This window comes from Haliotis rufescens, unplaced genomic scaffold, assembly GCF_023055435.1.
Source record: "Haliotis rufescens isolate VD_foot unplaced genomic scaffold, xgHalRufe1.0.p SCAF_23, whole genome shotgun sequence".
NCBI lineage: Eukaryota > Metazoa > Mollusca > Gastropoda > Lepetellida > Haliotidae > Haliotis > Haliotis rufescens.
In genome coordinates this window covers 4,232,102-4,246,293 of record NW_025963924.1, presented here as the reverse complement: position 1 = coordinate 4,246,293, position 14,192 = coordinate 4,232,102, and the positions used below count along the sequence as shown (strand labels likewise).

The 14,192-nt window shown below is 41.3% G+C and overlaps 1 protein-coding gene across 4 annotated transcripts in view; it reads right to left on the bottom strand.

Moving 5' to 3' along the window:
* LOC124116079 overlaps nucleotides 1–14,192 on the bottom strand; it is a 56,319-nt gene that overhangs the window by 36,121 nt on the left and 6,006 nt on the right. For all 4 annotated transcript variants that reach the window (XM_048401681.1, XM_048401680.1, XM_048401679.1 and 1 more), the window contains exons 6-13: nucleotides 13,000–13,122; nucleotides 11,366–11,498; nucleotides 9,559–9,686; nucleotides 7,932–8,102; nucleotides 2,899–3,158; nucleotides 2,285–2,462; nucleotides 1,329–1,631; nucleotides 319–445 (exon numbers count right to left, since the gene is read on the bottom strand). In XM_048401681.1, coding sequence (XP_048257638.1) covers nucleotides 319–445; nucleotides 1,329–1,631; nucleotides 2,285–2,462; nucleotides 2,899–3,158; nucleotides 7,932–8,102; nucleotides 9,559–9,686; nucleotides 11,366–11,498; nucleotides 13,000–13,122 — 1,423 coding nt within the window. The remainder of the gene's footprint in view (nucleotides 1–318; nucleotides 446–1,328; nucleotides 1,632–2,284; nucleotides 2,463–2,898; nucleotides 3,159–7,931; nucleotides 8,103–9,558; nucleotides 9,687–11,365; nucleotides 11,499–12,999; nucleotides 13,123–14,192) is intronic.

Genomic DNA, 14,192 nt, shown 5'->3' with positions numbered 1-14,192 from the left:
AGCCTGGGATGTTGGGAGTTTTCAATATTTGTTAGTGAAACTTGTTCCCCCAGTACATAAGCACGCGCTTTGGAATGACACAATGTTCAATACAGCTGTATGTTTATTAAACAGGTGATCTCTTCATGGGCAAGTAATAAATACAGACAGATCTTAAAATGTTCAATTCTGGGCAAATCTCATTGTTGAGATGTCTTCAAATCTTAATGCAGAGAGGTATTGTATCATAGTAAAAGATCTAATAGTAATGAGGTTGATTCTGGCCCATATTCTATTAACAGAACCTGCACCGTACACTACTGAAGATGGCGTCATCACCTTGTCCAGCCTGCAGTAGATGAGCACTGAATCCCCGGGTAACGAGATCGGAGAGGAGGTGGGTGGGGACGTTGAACTGACTCCGCGACGACAGTAGCTCCAGCGCCTCCACCACCAGACCACGTGCCTGCAACATGGGGATAGTTCTATGACATGTATGAATTTTACATGAACAGGCATATTGACCACAATCAACAATGACAAAAGAAATCCTAACTCTACGTAACATCAAAATCAAAAACATATGCAGGATCAACAGAGATAATCCGTCTGATATTTCGGATTTGTCCATCATGGAGGACACACGGTTGAGCATAATTTAAGAGAAAATAATATGTCCATAATAAATCAGCCCTCCCAAAATAGGGCAGGTAGAATATAATTATTAATGTCATAATTTCTTTATCTGTGAAAAGGCTACTTGCAGTTTGTAATCTTGCTTCAACATGTTCAAATGCCCGTTATTTGTTATCATATTGATTTGTTTGTTTGTTTAATGCCACACTCGGCAATATTCCAGCTACATGACGGTGGTCTGTAAATAATCGAGTCTGGACCAGACAATCCAGTGATTGACATCATGAGCATCGAATTACGTTATTGGGATACGATGAAATGCATCAACCAAGTCAACGAGCCTGACCATCCGATCCCATTAGTCGCTTCTTATGACAAGCATAGTCACCTTTTACGGCCAGCGTGGGTTGCTGAAGACCTATTCTAACCTAGATCATCACGGGTGTTATCATATTGAAGAGAATGGTTTAACTATAGTGAAGAGCAACACATTTATGCCCGAGGCATAAAATACAGAAAATGTGTGATGCAACTTGAGAATAACAAGAACAAAGGTTTAGTTTCTTGAGAAAGGTCTGTATGGTAAATGGAAAAACAACTTATTTTGGAAGGTTCTATAAGAGCAATCGTGGGCATGTTGGCGGAAAAGTACATATAACAGTTTACAATAGTCATATCATTCAGATATCACTGTCTGTAATTTTGACCTTCACCTTGGCAAACTCCAGCAGTAGTTCATGCAGAGAGAAGTCTGACAGAAGGTGGAGAGCTTTCATCTCGTCAAAAGAGAAGCTCCCAAACAGGAACTCCTTGAATGTCTCGTCCATCCCTGAAGATCGGTCAGCATCGTGGGACAGGAAGTACACACAGCAGTGGAGCGCCATGTCTGCCAGCTGCTTCCTCTCCATCATGCTCAGCTCCACCTGGTGGTTGTTCAGGACTTGACGCAGCACTGATGTCACTTCCTGTAGACGACCATGGCGGGCTAGGTTCCCGACTCGCTTCACGTGAGAACACTGTTAAAAGAGAGATATTAGGGCTGAACGAGTCCACTGCTGTTGGTCTCCAGAGAGTCAAGAGTCGGGTAAAATGTGCAATTGGGTATTGTTTTATCGGAGCCCTGGCAAATCCTATTTCAACACAGTTATAGTGAGTGAGTATGGTCTTAAGCCACTTTTAGCAGTATTCCAGCAATATCATGGCAGGGGACACCAGAAATGGGCTTCACACACTGTACCCATGTCGGGAATCGAACCCGGGTCTTCGGCTAACGAGTGAGCGCTTTAACCACTAGGCTACCCGACCGACCCTAAACACTTTTATAAAACGATCTGATCATGTATAGCCTCCACTGAACATGACTGAAGCTTTATCTTTATTCAAACATATAAAAGAAGGAATGCGAACATTAGCAAGTTGTTGTATAACCATGAAGTTTTATTGTTATTGTCAACAATATCTCACATGGGAAGGGAACACACACAGCAATTCTCTCCGTCCGTAGGTCAATGGTGACAACAAAATGATGTGAGTTGGGGTGTGTGACGTGCCACAGGGGTGAAAAAATAATTAATTTAAATTGGCCTAATGAAATCTCTAAATTTGTTGACAGCATGCAAATGTCAAGGAAACATGGTGATACTATCCAGTTTTCAATGAGCATAAAGACCTTGGAGAGTTGGTAAAGACGAACAGATCTGGAGAACTCTCCTGCTCTGAGGAGGTAATCTGCTGCCACCTCAAACAGAGCTGTAAGGTCAAGGCCAATGCTGATTCCGAGGCTCTCAGCATACGCAGCGTCCGTGTGCTGTATTGCCAGGCCGAGGAACAGACGCTCGGGAGAGATCCTGACAAGGGAACATTGTATTGATATGTAGTATTTGTCTCCACTGGTGCTAAACATAGGTGACTCTGGCTTTACATTAGTGAATGTTACACTGAAGTTACACTGATGTTACACTGATGTTACACTGATGTAACACTGATGTTACACCTAAGTTAAACTGGCTTTGCAATGGTTTAACACCATGTACCATTCTTACACTGGTTTTACATTATTCTTGTTACACTGATGTAACACTGATGTTACAGTGATGTTACACCTAAGTTAAACTGGCTTTACAATGGTTTAACACCATGCACCATTCTTAAACTGGCTTTACTTTATTCTTGTTACACTGATGTTACAATGATGTTACACTGATGTTACACTAAAGTTTAACCGGCTTTATACTGCTGATACACAGGCTACAACAGACACATGGGAGTGCTGCCAACACTAACCTGGGTCGACATTCATAAATTGCTCGGTTTGTTATGACAATGCATCCATCTAAAACGGTGTGGGAGGTGACTGGAATAGCTTGAATGTTTGTGGGAATACTTGTTGGCTGTTCCATGTATTCCCCTTCTTGCACTGATCGAAGTCTTTCCTCCTCGCGTTTCTCGTGCCAATAAAACGGGAAACACTTCTTCTGAACCCCTAGCAAGGTCTCGTCTTGTGGCAGGTCAAATTGCTGAACTATGGATTCTTTATTGAAATCCTACAAAAGTTCAAAATATTACAGTAATACTTGTCCCTGTTAGTGCTAACAACATCTGCAATAGTTTTACTATTAACACAGTATAAGCAGTATTCAAGCTATATGATGGAGGTCTGGAAACAATCACATCTGGACCAGACAATTCAGTGACTGATATCATGAGCATCGATCAATGCAATTCGGATACGATGACACGGATCAACCAAGTCACCAAGTCTGACCCCCTGATCTTGTTAGTCCCCTCTTAGACAAGCATAGCCACCTCTTACGAAAAGCATTGGTTGTTGGCGACCTATTCCAACCCGGATCTTCATGGGTGAAATAAGATACCAATAAAATATGTAGGATATTTGGTGGCCTCATAAAAAAAATATCCCCATTTTGTCTCCGCTTCAGGTATTCAAATTATCTATTAGAGTTATGTTGGCTTAAATATTAGGTGTTTCCTATGTATACTATCATGCTAGTTATTCATCAGCCAAATAAAAACATACTACTCAAGACGTTAAGGACACCCGATTCTTTTATTTCTAATATACAGTAAACTACGGTTATAACAAACTCAAAGGGACCACTAATTTTAGTTCTGTAGCCGTGGTTTGTTATATGCATATATACAGCATAACTACAGCAAATAGTCGGGACAAAAAAGTAAGTTCGTTTTATCCGTCAGTTCGTTATAAGCGTGTTCGTTATAACCGTAGTTTACTGTAGCAGTAAATAAATAATTGGGTGGTCCTAAACTTCTTTTGAGTAGTTTATGTATACTTAACAATAGAGAGAGCCATAATGTTGTGATACTATCACGACCAACCTGACCCTGAACCTGACCCTAACTCTGACTGTGACCTTGACCCTAACTCTGACCGTGACCCTGAGATTAATATTCTGTCAACATTCATAAAACTGTGATAAAACCAGACCAATTCGTTTAAATATTTAATGGATCCACTGATTTTGTTTTTCTAAGCTGTAAAAAAGAACACGAATATAAGTTCCTGTGAACCATTTCGAAGTATAATGATACATCATAAAAAATATTCCAAAACACTGGATTTTCCGCTCAGTTCAGTGACCATGAACGAAAGGACAAATTGGCGACTGTCAAGATCATCAAAGAGTATATCATTGTGACATCTCAGTAAGTATACAAAGTCTACATCCCCATTTACCAGCTGGTTACTCCCATACCATAACATACGCTTAAAACAGTCATCGCGCTAAGATTGTTTTGTGGAGCGGGGCCAAGGCTTCACTGTATGTGGTTAACATTTGAATGACTGTAACTGCTTGCTTTCCATAGTGACATAGCCCATGTGACAACACTAAACTCTACTGAAAATGATACTCAGAGACATGCTAGTTAGTGCAGGTAAAAATATATTATATGTTGCATATTATCCCCAATTTATAATTTCACAGAAACAGCAGTTTGAAATGTGAACAATTAAGAAAAGCAAAGCAGTAAACGTAATGAATTCAACTGCAGTAATTGAGGACGTTCATATTCGACATATACCTGAGGTATACAATATAGTGAGTGAGTATGGTTTTACGCCGCTTTTAGCAATATTCCAGCAATATCAAGGCGGGGGACCCCAGAAATGGGCTTCACACATTGTACCCATGTCGGGAATCGAACCCGGGGCTTTGGCGTGACGAGCGAACGCTTTAACCACTAGGCTACCCGACCGCCCTGTATACAATATAAAAACTACAAAGCTCCAGGGCCCACTTGCACAAAGCAATCTTAGCGCTAAGACTATTGTAAGCCTATGTTAAAGTATGGGAGTTACGGTCATCTTAGCGCTAAGATCGCTTTGTGCAAGTAGGCCCAGGCAAGCTGTGTATTTGCGTAAAATACATGAAATAAATCACCATTACCCAATAGATTTTGAGTTGCTTGCGAACAAATACACACACAAAAATTGCAAAAGCCCAATAGTACGGCAACATTTGGTGTAATTACCCAATGCATCCTTTTCAACTTGCATTAAACTGTACTTCCTAACAGATTTTATCTTCAGGTATCACACATACATGAACTCTTTCGTGAATAATGCCTAGACAAGGCGCTTACGTCTCCCTTACTGTTAGTTATACACGTATATCACTGTTGAGTGAGTGAGTGAGTGAGTTGGTTTAACGCCGCTTTTATCACCAAGGTGACAAACAAATCACATTTTAACCATCCAAAAATATGATCTGCTACAGAGTTGCCATCTTCTGAACATGTTAATGCTACAAATGCAAGTCTGAAGGGAAATGTTACCAGTCCTTTCAGAACTTTACTAGTGAGTGAGTGAGTTGTGTTTAATGCTGCTTTTAACAGTATTCCAGTTATATCACGGCATGTCAGCTTAATGTGGGAGGAAAGCCCGAAGTGATGCAGGTCTCAGATGTTTACCCTTCGGTGAAACCCACGAGCACGGGTATGGTGCTGACAAACCTAGAAACATAATCGGGGCGAACCCACAATCATAGGTTTCTGTCGTGCCCCAGGGACGCAACTCTGCACAGCGAATCACATCGCCTTAGACGACTGTGCCACCTGTGCCCCTATCACTGTTGAGAGTTCATGCGACATGCTACACATTTGGGGCAGCAGACAAATAGATACAAATTAGAAGTCACTGGATCCAGCATTTTCAGCAGATTTATTTTAAAATGTCTATTAAAAGGTGCAAAAATACCAAATAGACCTGTCCCAAGGCAATAAAAATATATTGAATACAAACAAAAAATATACTCAGTGTGAATGATAATTTGTGAGATAATACTCAATGTCTCAAAAACATTTTACAACAATTTCAACAACAAACCACAGAGCTGGTGACAGACTACATACAAGAAGTACCGCTACATGAGGAAATACAGGCTATTTCTCACAATGATTGCAGACAAACATGCAAACAAATCTCAAAATCTGCTACTGCTACTTATTACGAAGAATAGGAAAAATAAATCATGTAACCGGGAAAAATTCACAGCATGATCACATTCCCTTTAAGTGTAATTCCTGTCATATAACAGGCAAGGGACTTAACTAACTGTTAAAAGTCAAGTTTTCACCCTTGCCGAACTAGGCTGAAATTTTTGGGCTCTATGGTGGCATCACCAGTGGCTATTACGAGTTATGTCCCTTCTATGTCCCTCCAACTGACCAATCAGATTCAACCTCTCATATCACTTGCATTTGCTTCAAACAAAATGGTGTTGCCCAGTTACTGATAATAAAATTCTCTACTGTGATAAAACAGATCTTATTTTGCGAGGAGCATCAAATCATGTGAGCACCTTGATTAAAAACATGAAAAGATTTGGAAAATATCTGTTGACAACGAGTTGACAGTGCACATGCATGCAATTACTGCAATCGGCTGCACAGCAGTTTCCGAACCAGACGTTGTTTTCGGTACGTGATTTTGATTGGACACATAATCACAGGCACAGCAGAGTTTGTCATTTGCCCCAATGAAGTGAGTTACTGCGGTTTTGATGTTGGTTTCGAAAAAATATTTCAGTTATGTTATGACATGTAATCTTGATGTAAGAGGAATGCCTAGAGTGATGCAGGTCTCAGACGTTTACCACTTTTGTGAAACCCACTAGCATGGATATGGTGCTGACAAACCTAGAACCATAATCGGGGCAAACAGGGATTTGAACCAACAAGAAAGAGGTTTCTTGGAAGTGTAAGGAATGCAACTCTGCACAGTTGGTTGGTTGGTTTGTTGTTTAACACCACACTCAGCAGTATACCAGCTTTATGATGGCGGTCTGTAAATAATCAAGTCCAGTGATTGATATCATGAGCATCGATCGACGTAATTGGGATCGATGATATACATCAACCAAGTCAGCGAGCCTGACCACCCGATCCCGTTAGTCGCCTTTTACGACAAGCAAAGTCGCCTTTTACGGCAGCAAATTGTGGTGCCTTACATCATTTGCTACATGACTGGGCCTTGCCCTTGCCCCCCAACCCTTGCCCCCACCCATGCCCCCCACCTGTTTTCCCAGCCGTGTCCACATCTGAAACAAGTCATTCTTACTTATTATCAACTGTTCATCACAAATTCCATCTTTGTAATCCCTTTACACACAGAATCCCAACACGAGAAAACAACTTTCTTACAACAAAAATGACAAATACAGAACTGCCAGGGATCACTATGCAAGTCTTTTGCTTCAGGATAAATGTCTAATCAGCCAATTAGCGTCTTGACTTTTAAGGTTTAGGAACGAGTGAGTGACGTATAAAGACCATCACATATTTTTTCTATCAAAAATATATATAATCAGGGAGTTCTGAATGCAAAAGAATAAAGCCATGCAATTTTACTGTGGATTTGTACACATCCTGCTGTTTGTGAGTGATATGACATCTACACCCAAAAGGGTGCACTATCGACATACTTCAAGGGTATGATTACTATAATTAATTTGAGTATCAGCCTGGCAAACTAGATACTTCCTGTATTTGTCAAAGGGAGCTAACAACCAATATCACATTCCACCAATGTTTTACCTTCACAATACCCATCTGCAATTAGCAATATACATCTGAATGTTATCAAATATGTCCATATCATTTCTTATTTACATATGTCAAATAACACATTACTATCATCATATCTATAAAATATAATAATCGTGTAGAATAATCAAACAAGCTTAAAATTTAATTAAAGTGATGAAATATATATATTTATTTTTGTTACAGACATCTTGAAGTGTATATTTCCAACACAAGCAAGGGAGGTAACTCACCTGGTGGTCCTCCAGAGAAGTTTCGGCCCGTTGGTTAGATATGATCAGCAGCCGCCTGCCGCTCACCCGTGATGTGGTGAAGATGAGGCGATCCGTGAGGATGACATTGTAGGCTCCGATAGGCAGCTTGTACACAAATAGGGGTGAGTGCTCTACATGGCTGTCATAGACCTGGGCAGAGCAAGTGAGTGAGTGTGAGTTCAGAGTTCAGAGTTCAGAGTTCAGAGTGAGCAGACGCTCTACCACTAGACCACAGGGGCGGTCTGAGTGACAGTAAGAGTGTATTACAGTTATATCAGAGCATTTCAACTTATAGTCGGAGGAAAGCTCGAAAAGATGCAGGTCAAAGACATTTACCAATTCGGTGAAACCCACGAGCACGGGTATGGTGCTGACAAACCTAGAAGCATAATCGGGGCAAACCGGAATTCTAATCATAGGTTTCTGGCGTGCCCAAGGGACGCAACTCTGCACAGCGAATTGCAGCACCTTAGACGACTGGGCCGCCCTTGCACCTAACTTGATGTGGGAGGAATGCTCCAAGTGATGATCTAGACGTTTACCACTTTTGTGAACCCCACAAGTCAGGGTATGGTGCTGACAAGAACATGCATTGAACTCATACATCTATTATTTCCTGTCAGACTCACACTGTCATGACAGAACTCATGTTTGCATCAACGTGAAATCAACACTTATTTGCGTTCAAAATATTTTTTTCCTTTCATAAGATGATATTCAGGTTAGGATAAGATTTCAGGTCACTCGACATCCATTAACAGTCACAGTACTTTAGTATGCCAGGAGAATACCAGAGACATCAACCAAAGGTGAAAAACAGAAGAAAAACAATTGTGGACAATGTTACGTACTCTATGCAACGTAGTATATCCACAAGACATAGACGTGTGTCTTTCAGACAAATAACTTTAATGGCTGACCAACGTGCAGCATTTGTATCCAAGGGAGATAACTCCCAATATGTGACCGGTACCATATACCACAAGTGGCATTCATGCAACAGACAGGAACATATTTTTTCTTGTTTCACACCAACCAACACTAAAAGTCTTACTGACCCTAAGGTTATTATTTGATTGTAGTTCTGCATATTGAAAATATATTCAAGGACAATTATAGTCTTAGTTAATTTCACAACCAGAAATGCCACAAGTAAGAGACTTACTGTACAAAATATTTTCAGTGGCATTGTTATTAACTTCAGCATGTGTACGTCAACACAGGTTTGAAGACACCCAATACTTCCTAGATAATCTGCAAATCATTACAGCAAATGTAACCATGGTAACACCAATGGTAAGCGCTGCATTTGCTGTATTGACTCTATAATCTGTGAGGGTCTACGTATAAGAATAACTGAGGGCAGATTTAGTCTACATCTCTAACCTGGAGCTGCCTTTAGAAGCAGTCCCTGTATCATACGCCAGGGATGGAGAAGGTGTTGTCATGTCAATTTAGGCACATCAGGACTATTTGGGAATCAAAACAATTTATCAAAATGGCTTCCTCCCAACATGGCCGACTGGCCTGATGTGCAGGATGTTATGATCTCCTAGATCTGACGACCAGGTGAGCTACGTGTACATTCTGTAAGATCTCGGTCTACCTGGAATGTGGATGTCTTGTCTTCATGAGCTGTGATGAAGTGCCGGCCTCGGGCATTCTGCGGACAGAGAATGACGGAGCGCTGGAATTGCTCGTAGCGTAGGGGAAGAAACTTTTCTCTGTTCTCATCTGAAATGTATAAAATGAGGATATAACATAGATGTATAACATGAGGTTATAACATGGGATGTATAAAATGAGGTCATAACATGGATGCATAGCATGATGTTATAACATGGGAGCATAATATGGGGTTATAACAAGGGATGAATAACATGAGGTTATAACATGGGATGTATAACATGGGGTTATAACATGGATGCATAACAATAAGTTATAACATGGACATATAACATGAGGTTATAACATGGATGTATAACAAGAGGTTATAACATGGATGTATAACAATAAGTTATAACATGGATGTATAACAAGAGGTTATAACATGGATGTATAACAAGAGGTTATAACATGGATGTATAACATGATGTTATAACATGGATGTATAACATGATGTTATAACATGGATGTATAACAAGCAGTTATAACATGGATGTATAACATGAGGTTATAACATGGATGTATAACATGAGGTTATAACATGGATGTATAACAAGAAGTTATAACGTGGATGTATAACATGAGGTTATAACATAGAGTGTGTTTCCCTCAGTTTTCGCAGTACTTTCCTCCTTCCAAACTTACAGTATCTATATAATCATGTAAAGCAATCTATTAAATGCCCTAAAAGGCTTTCTTCAGACCAGCTGCTCTGATTTCAGAATAAGCGCACGTTTACAAACAAGAGAAAAGTCTGGTCACGTGATATGCAAATTAGCTGTCAGTGGTGTAATGCTGAATCATCAATGCTCCACAGTGTGCACAGTGACATCACATTTAATCCTGCATTTAGGTGCACGTGCATGATTGCCATCATTGAGAAAGGAATAAAAATGCAAATCATTCAGTTGTTTGCACATCAAGTGTAGATCTCACATCTCGTATATTTAAAGCTATTGTGCTTGTAATAATCTCCATATGTTGTGAATAACACAATATTTAGATGTGAAACATTTAATGACTATAGAACCTCTCTCATAGCTGATAAATACACACATTATTCCAACATCACTAAACGTCACAGATATTATAGAAGCTCACAAAATTTCCAAATATGAAATAAATAACTAATTTATTTATACCCTTGCAAACCTTTATAGTATATGAACTGCTGTACACGTGTTCCCATGTACACTATATTTATTTTTCTTATGATATATTGTTATACATTGTAAATGATCATGTGGGTGCATTATCATGTGTGAGGGGGCACAGGTGGCCCAGTCTTCAAGGCGCCGCGATTCGCTGTGCAGAGTTGTGTCCCATGGGCACGCCAGAAACCTATGATTGTGGGTTCAAATCACAGTTCGCCCTGATTATGTTTCTAGGTTTGTCAGCAAACCCCGTGCTCGTGGGTTTCACCAAAGTGGTAAACGTCTGAGACCTGCATCACTTCGGGCTTTCCTCCCACATTAAGCTGGCATGCCGTGATAAAACTGGAATATTGTTAAAAGTGGCGTTAAACCCAACTCACTCACTGTCATGTTTGAAGGATCATTCAACGACATGTGTGTGATATACAAATGTGCATTACCAGTATTCTATTTGTATATGCTTGTATTCATGAAATATTGCTGCCATCTTGCTTGATATTTAATTATTTTGCTGAAATTTATAACTTTTCTCTTGTACCACACTGGGTTTTTTAGAATAAACTTGAGTTCAGTTGAGTCACTGACAGTACCGACCTGTCTGTACCAGTATGTTGTTGACAGGGTCTGGGGATGTCTCAGTCCCGTCAAAACTCAGATCGGCAAACATCCTGTCGATGGAGCGACTCTCCAGAAGCAGGTTCCACTGGTTGTTCCCATTCGCCGTGATCTGGAAGACACAACACTCATCAGCCATCTCCATGGGACCTGCTCCATACAGACATCCACACACAACACTCATCAGCCATCTCCATGGGACCTGCTCCATACAGACATCCACACACAACACTCATCAGCCATCTCCATGGGACCTGCTCCATGCAGACATCCACACAACACTCATCAGCCATCTCCATGGGACCTGCTCCATACAGACATCCACACAACACTCATCAGCCATCTCCATGGGACCTGCCCCATACAGACATCCACACAACACTCATCAGCCATCTCCATGGGACCTGCTCCATACAGACATCCACACACAACACTCATCAGCCATCTCCATGGGACCTGCTCCATACAGACATCCACACACAACACTCATCAGCCATCTCCATGGGACCTGCTCAATACAGACATCCACACACAACACTCATCAGCCATCTCCATGGGACCTGCACCATACAGACATCCACACAACACTCATCAGCCATCTCCATGGGACCTGCTCCCTACAGACATCAACATACAACACTCATCAGCCTTCTCCATGGGACCTGCTCCATACAGACATCCACACACAACACTCATCAGCCATCTCCATGGGACCTGCACCATACAGACATCCACACAACACTCATTAGCCATCTCCATGGGACCTGCTCCCTACAGACATCAACATACAACTCATCAGCCTTCTCCATGGGACCTGCCCCAAACAGACATCCACACAACACTCATCAGCCATCTCCATGGGACCTGCACCATACAGACATCCACACAACACTCATCAGCCATCTCCATGGGACCTGCTCCCTACAGACATCAACATACAACACTCATCAGCCTTCTCCATGGGACCTGCTCCATACAGACATCCACACAACACTCATCAGCCATCTCCATGGGACCTGCTCCATACAGACATCCACACAACACTCATCAGCCTTCTCCATGGGACCTGCTCCATACAGACATCCACACAACACTCATCAGCCATCTCCATGGGACCTGCTCCATACAGACATACACACAACACTCATACGCTGAGTTGCGTCCCTTGGACATGCCAGAAACCTATGATTGTGGGTTTGAATCCCGGTTCCCCCCGATTATGTTTCTAGATTCGTCTGCACCATACCCATGCTCGTGGGTTTCACCAAAGTGGTAAATGTCTGAGACCTGCATCACTTCGGGCTTTCCTCCCACATTAAGCTGACACGCCGCGATATAACTGTAATACTGTTCAAAGCGGTGTTAAACCCAACTCACTCACTCACATCAGTTTTAAACTGTTCATGTGACCAATTCACCTTGCTTGTATCGACTGATCTGATTGGTCATCAGAACGGACCTGCTTTCATAAGATGGCTCACACAACAAATCAGGTACATTCCATGACATATCAGGTAGAAACAAAACATACGGCCAGAGGTAGACAATGGATACTGCACTAGTGTATAATGTAAGCAGGTGAGCTATCCTACAAAGACAGCCTCCATAGTTACCAGCAGAGATGTCGTCATCTGTTGATCATCCATCACTAGGTCCAGTTTCAAGATGGCTGTTTCAACGTGGGTAGAAGCCACAGTCTTTTTCCTCAACAAATCCACAAAAATAATCTCTCCAGCCTGAACATGAAATGAAATAATACATCCTTAAACATAAAACATATCAATATGCTAACTGCCCTACTGACCCTAAATATAAGGAATGTGGAAATACAAACTCAAACACGAGTATTAATTACCACTGTACCTGATATTCACATTTATGGAAAACAAAACGCAAATTGTTGCCCTGACTGAGCCAAACATGCTCCATAAGCCGTAAACGTTTGCTCCAAGCATTATGGGCCACAAGTAGACCATTCATAAAAAAGAACGAGAATCTGTACTTTACTCAGAAAGTGTTATCCCAAATATAACATTTGTTACATTTGACCACTTTGTAAATATCATTGTGTGTTCATATTCACTACACTGGAACTGGCAGGGTATGACTTTGTTCCCATGTGAAAACTAAATCACCAATGTGATTACAAACATGCCACAATTAAAATGTATGTATAGCAAAATCATCTGTAAAGCAACTGATTAATAAAAAAGCTCATGCACATGCTTCGACATCACACTGGCAGAAATGGCTGCCCAGTGGTCAATAGCATTAGCATTCCTCCATCTTGGGAGGGCATAATGACACACAAACCCATCCACTACACATCTGAAAGCACTACCTACTAGGAGGACGGCCTCCGTGGTCTAATGGTAGAGCATCCGCCTCGAGAGCGAAAGGTCCAGGGTTTGATCCCCGGCCACGTCATACCAAAAGACGTTAAAAGATGGTACTTGTTGTTACCCTGTCTGGCGCTCGGCATTAAAGGGCGAAAACAAGAAGTGGTCTTCTTGGAGTCAGTATACTGTGTCTGAGGGGGGTATTTATATTAAACTGCGGCATGGAATCTCAGTGGGCTAGCACTATAAATCGCTATCAGTACAGACTATTACAAGCAGCCAGAAACCCATTAGTCTTGACTAGTACAAGCAGCCAGCCACCCACCCACCCACGCACACCCACACACACACATCGCTATATATGCGCAATAATCTTCAACATGACATTAAACCCCATTTCACCTCACCTCACTAAAGTGGTAAACACCTAAGACCTATAGCATCCTCGGCTGTCTTCCCACATCAAG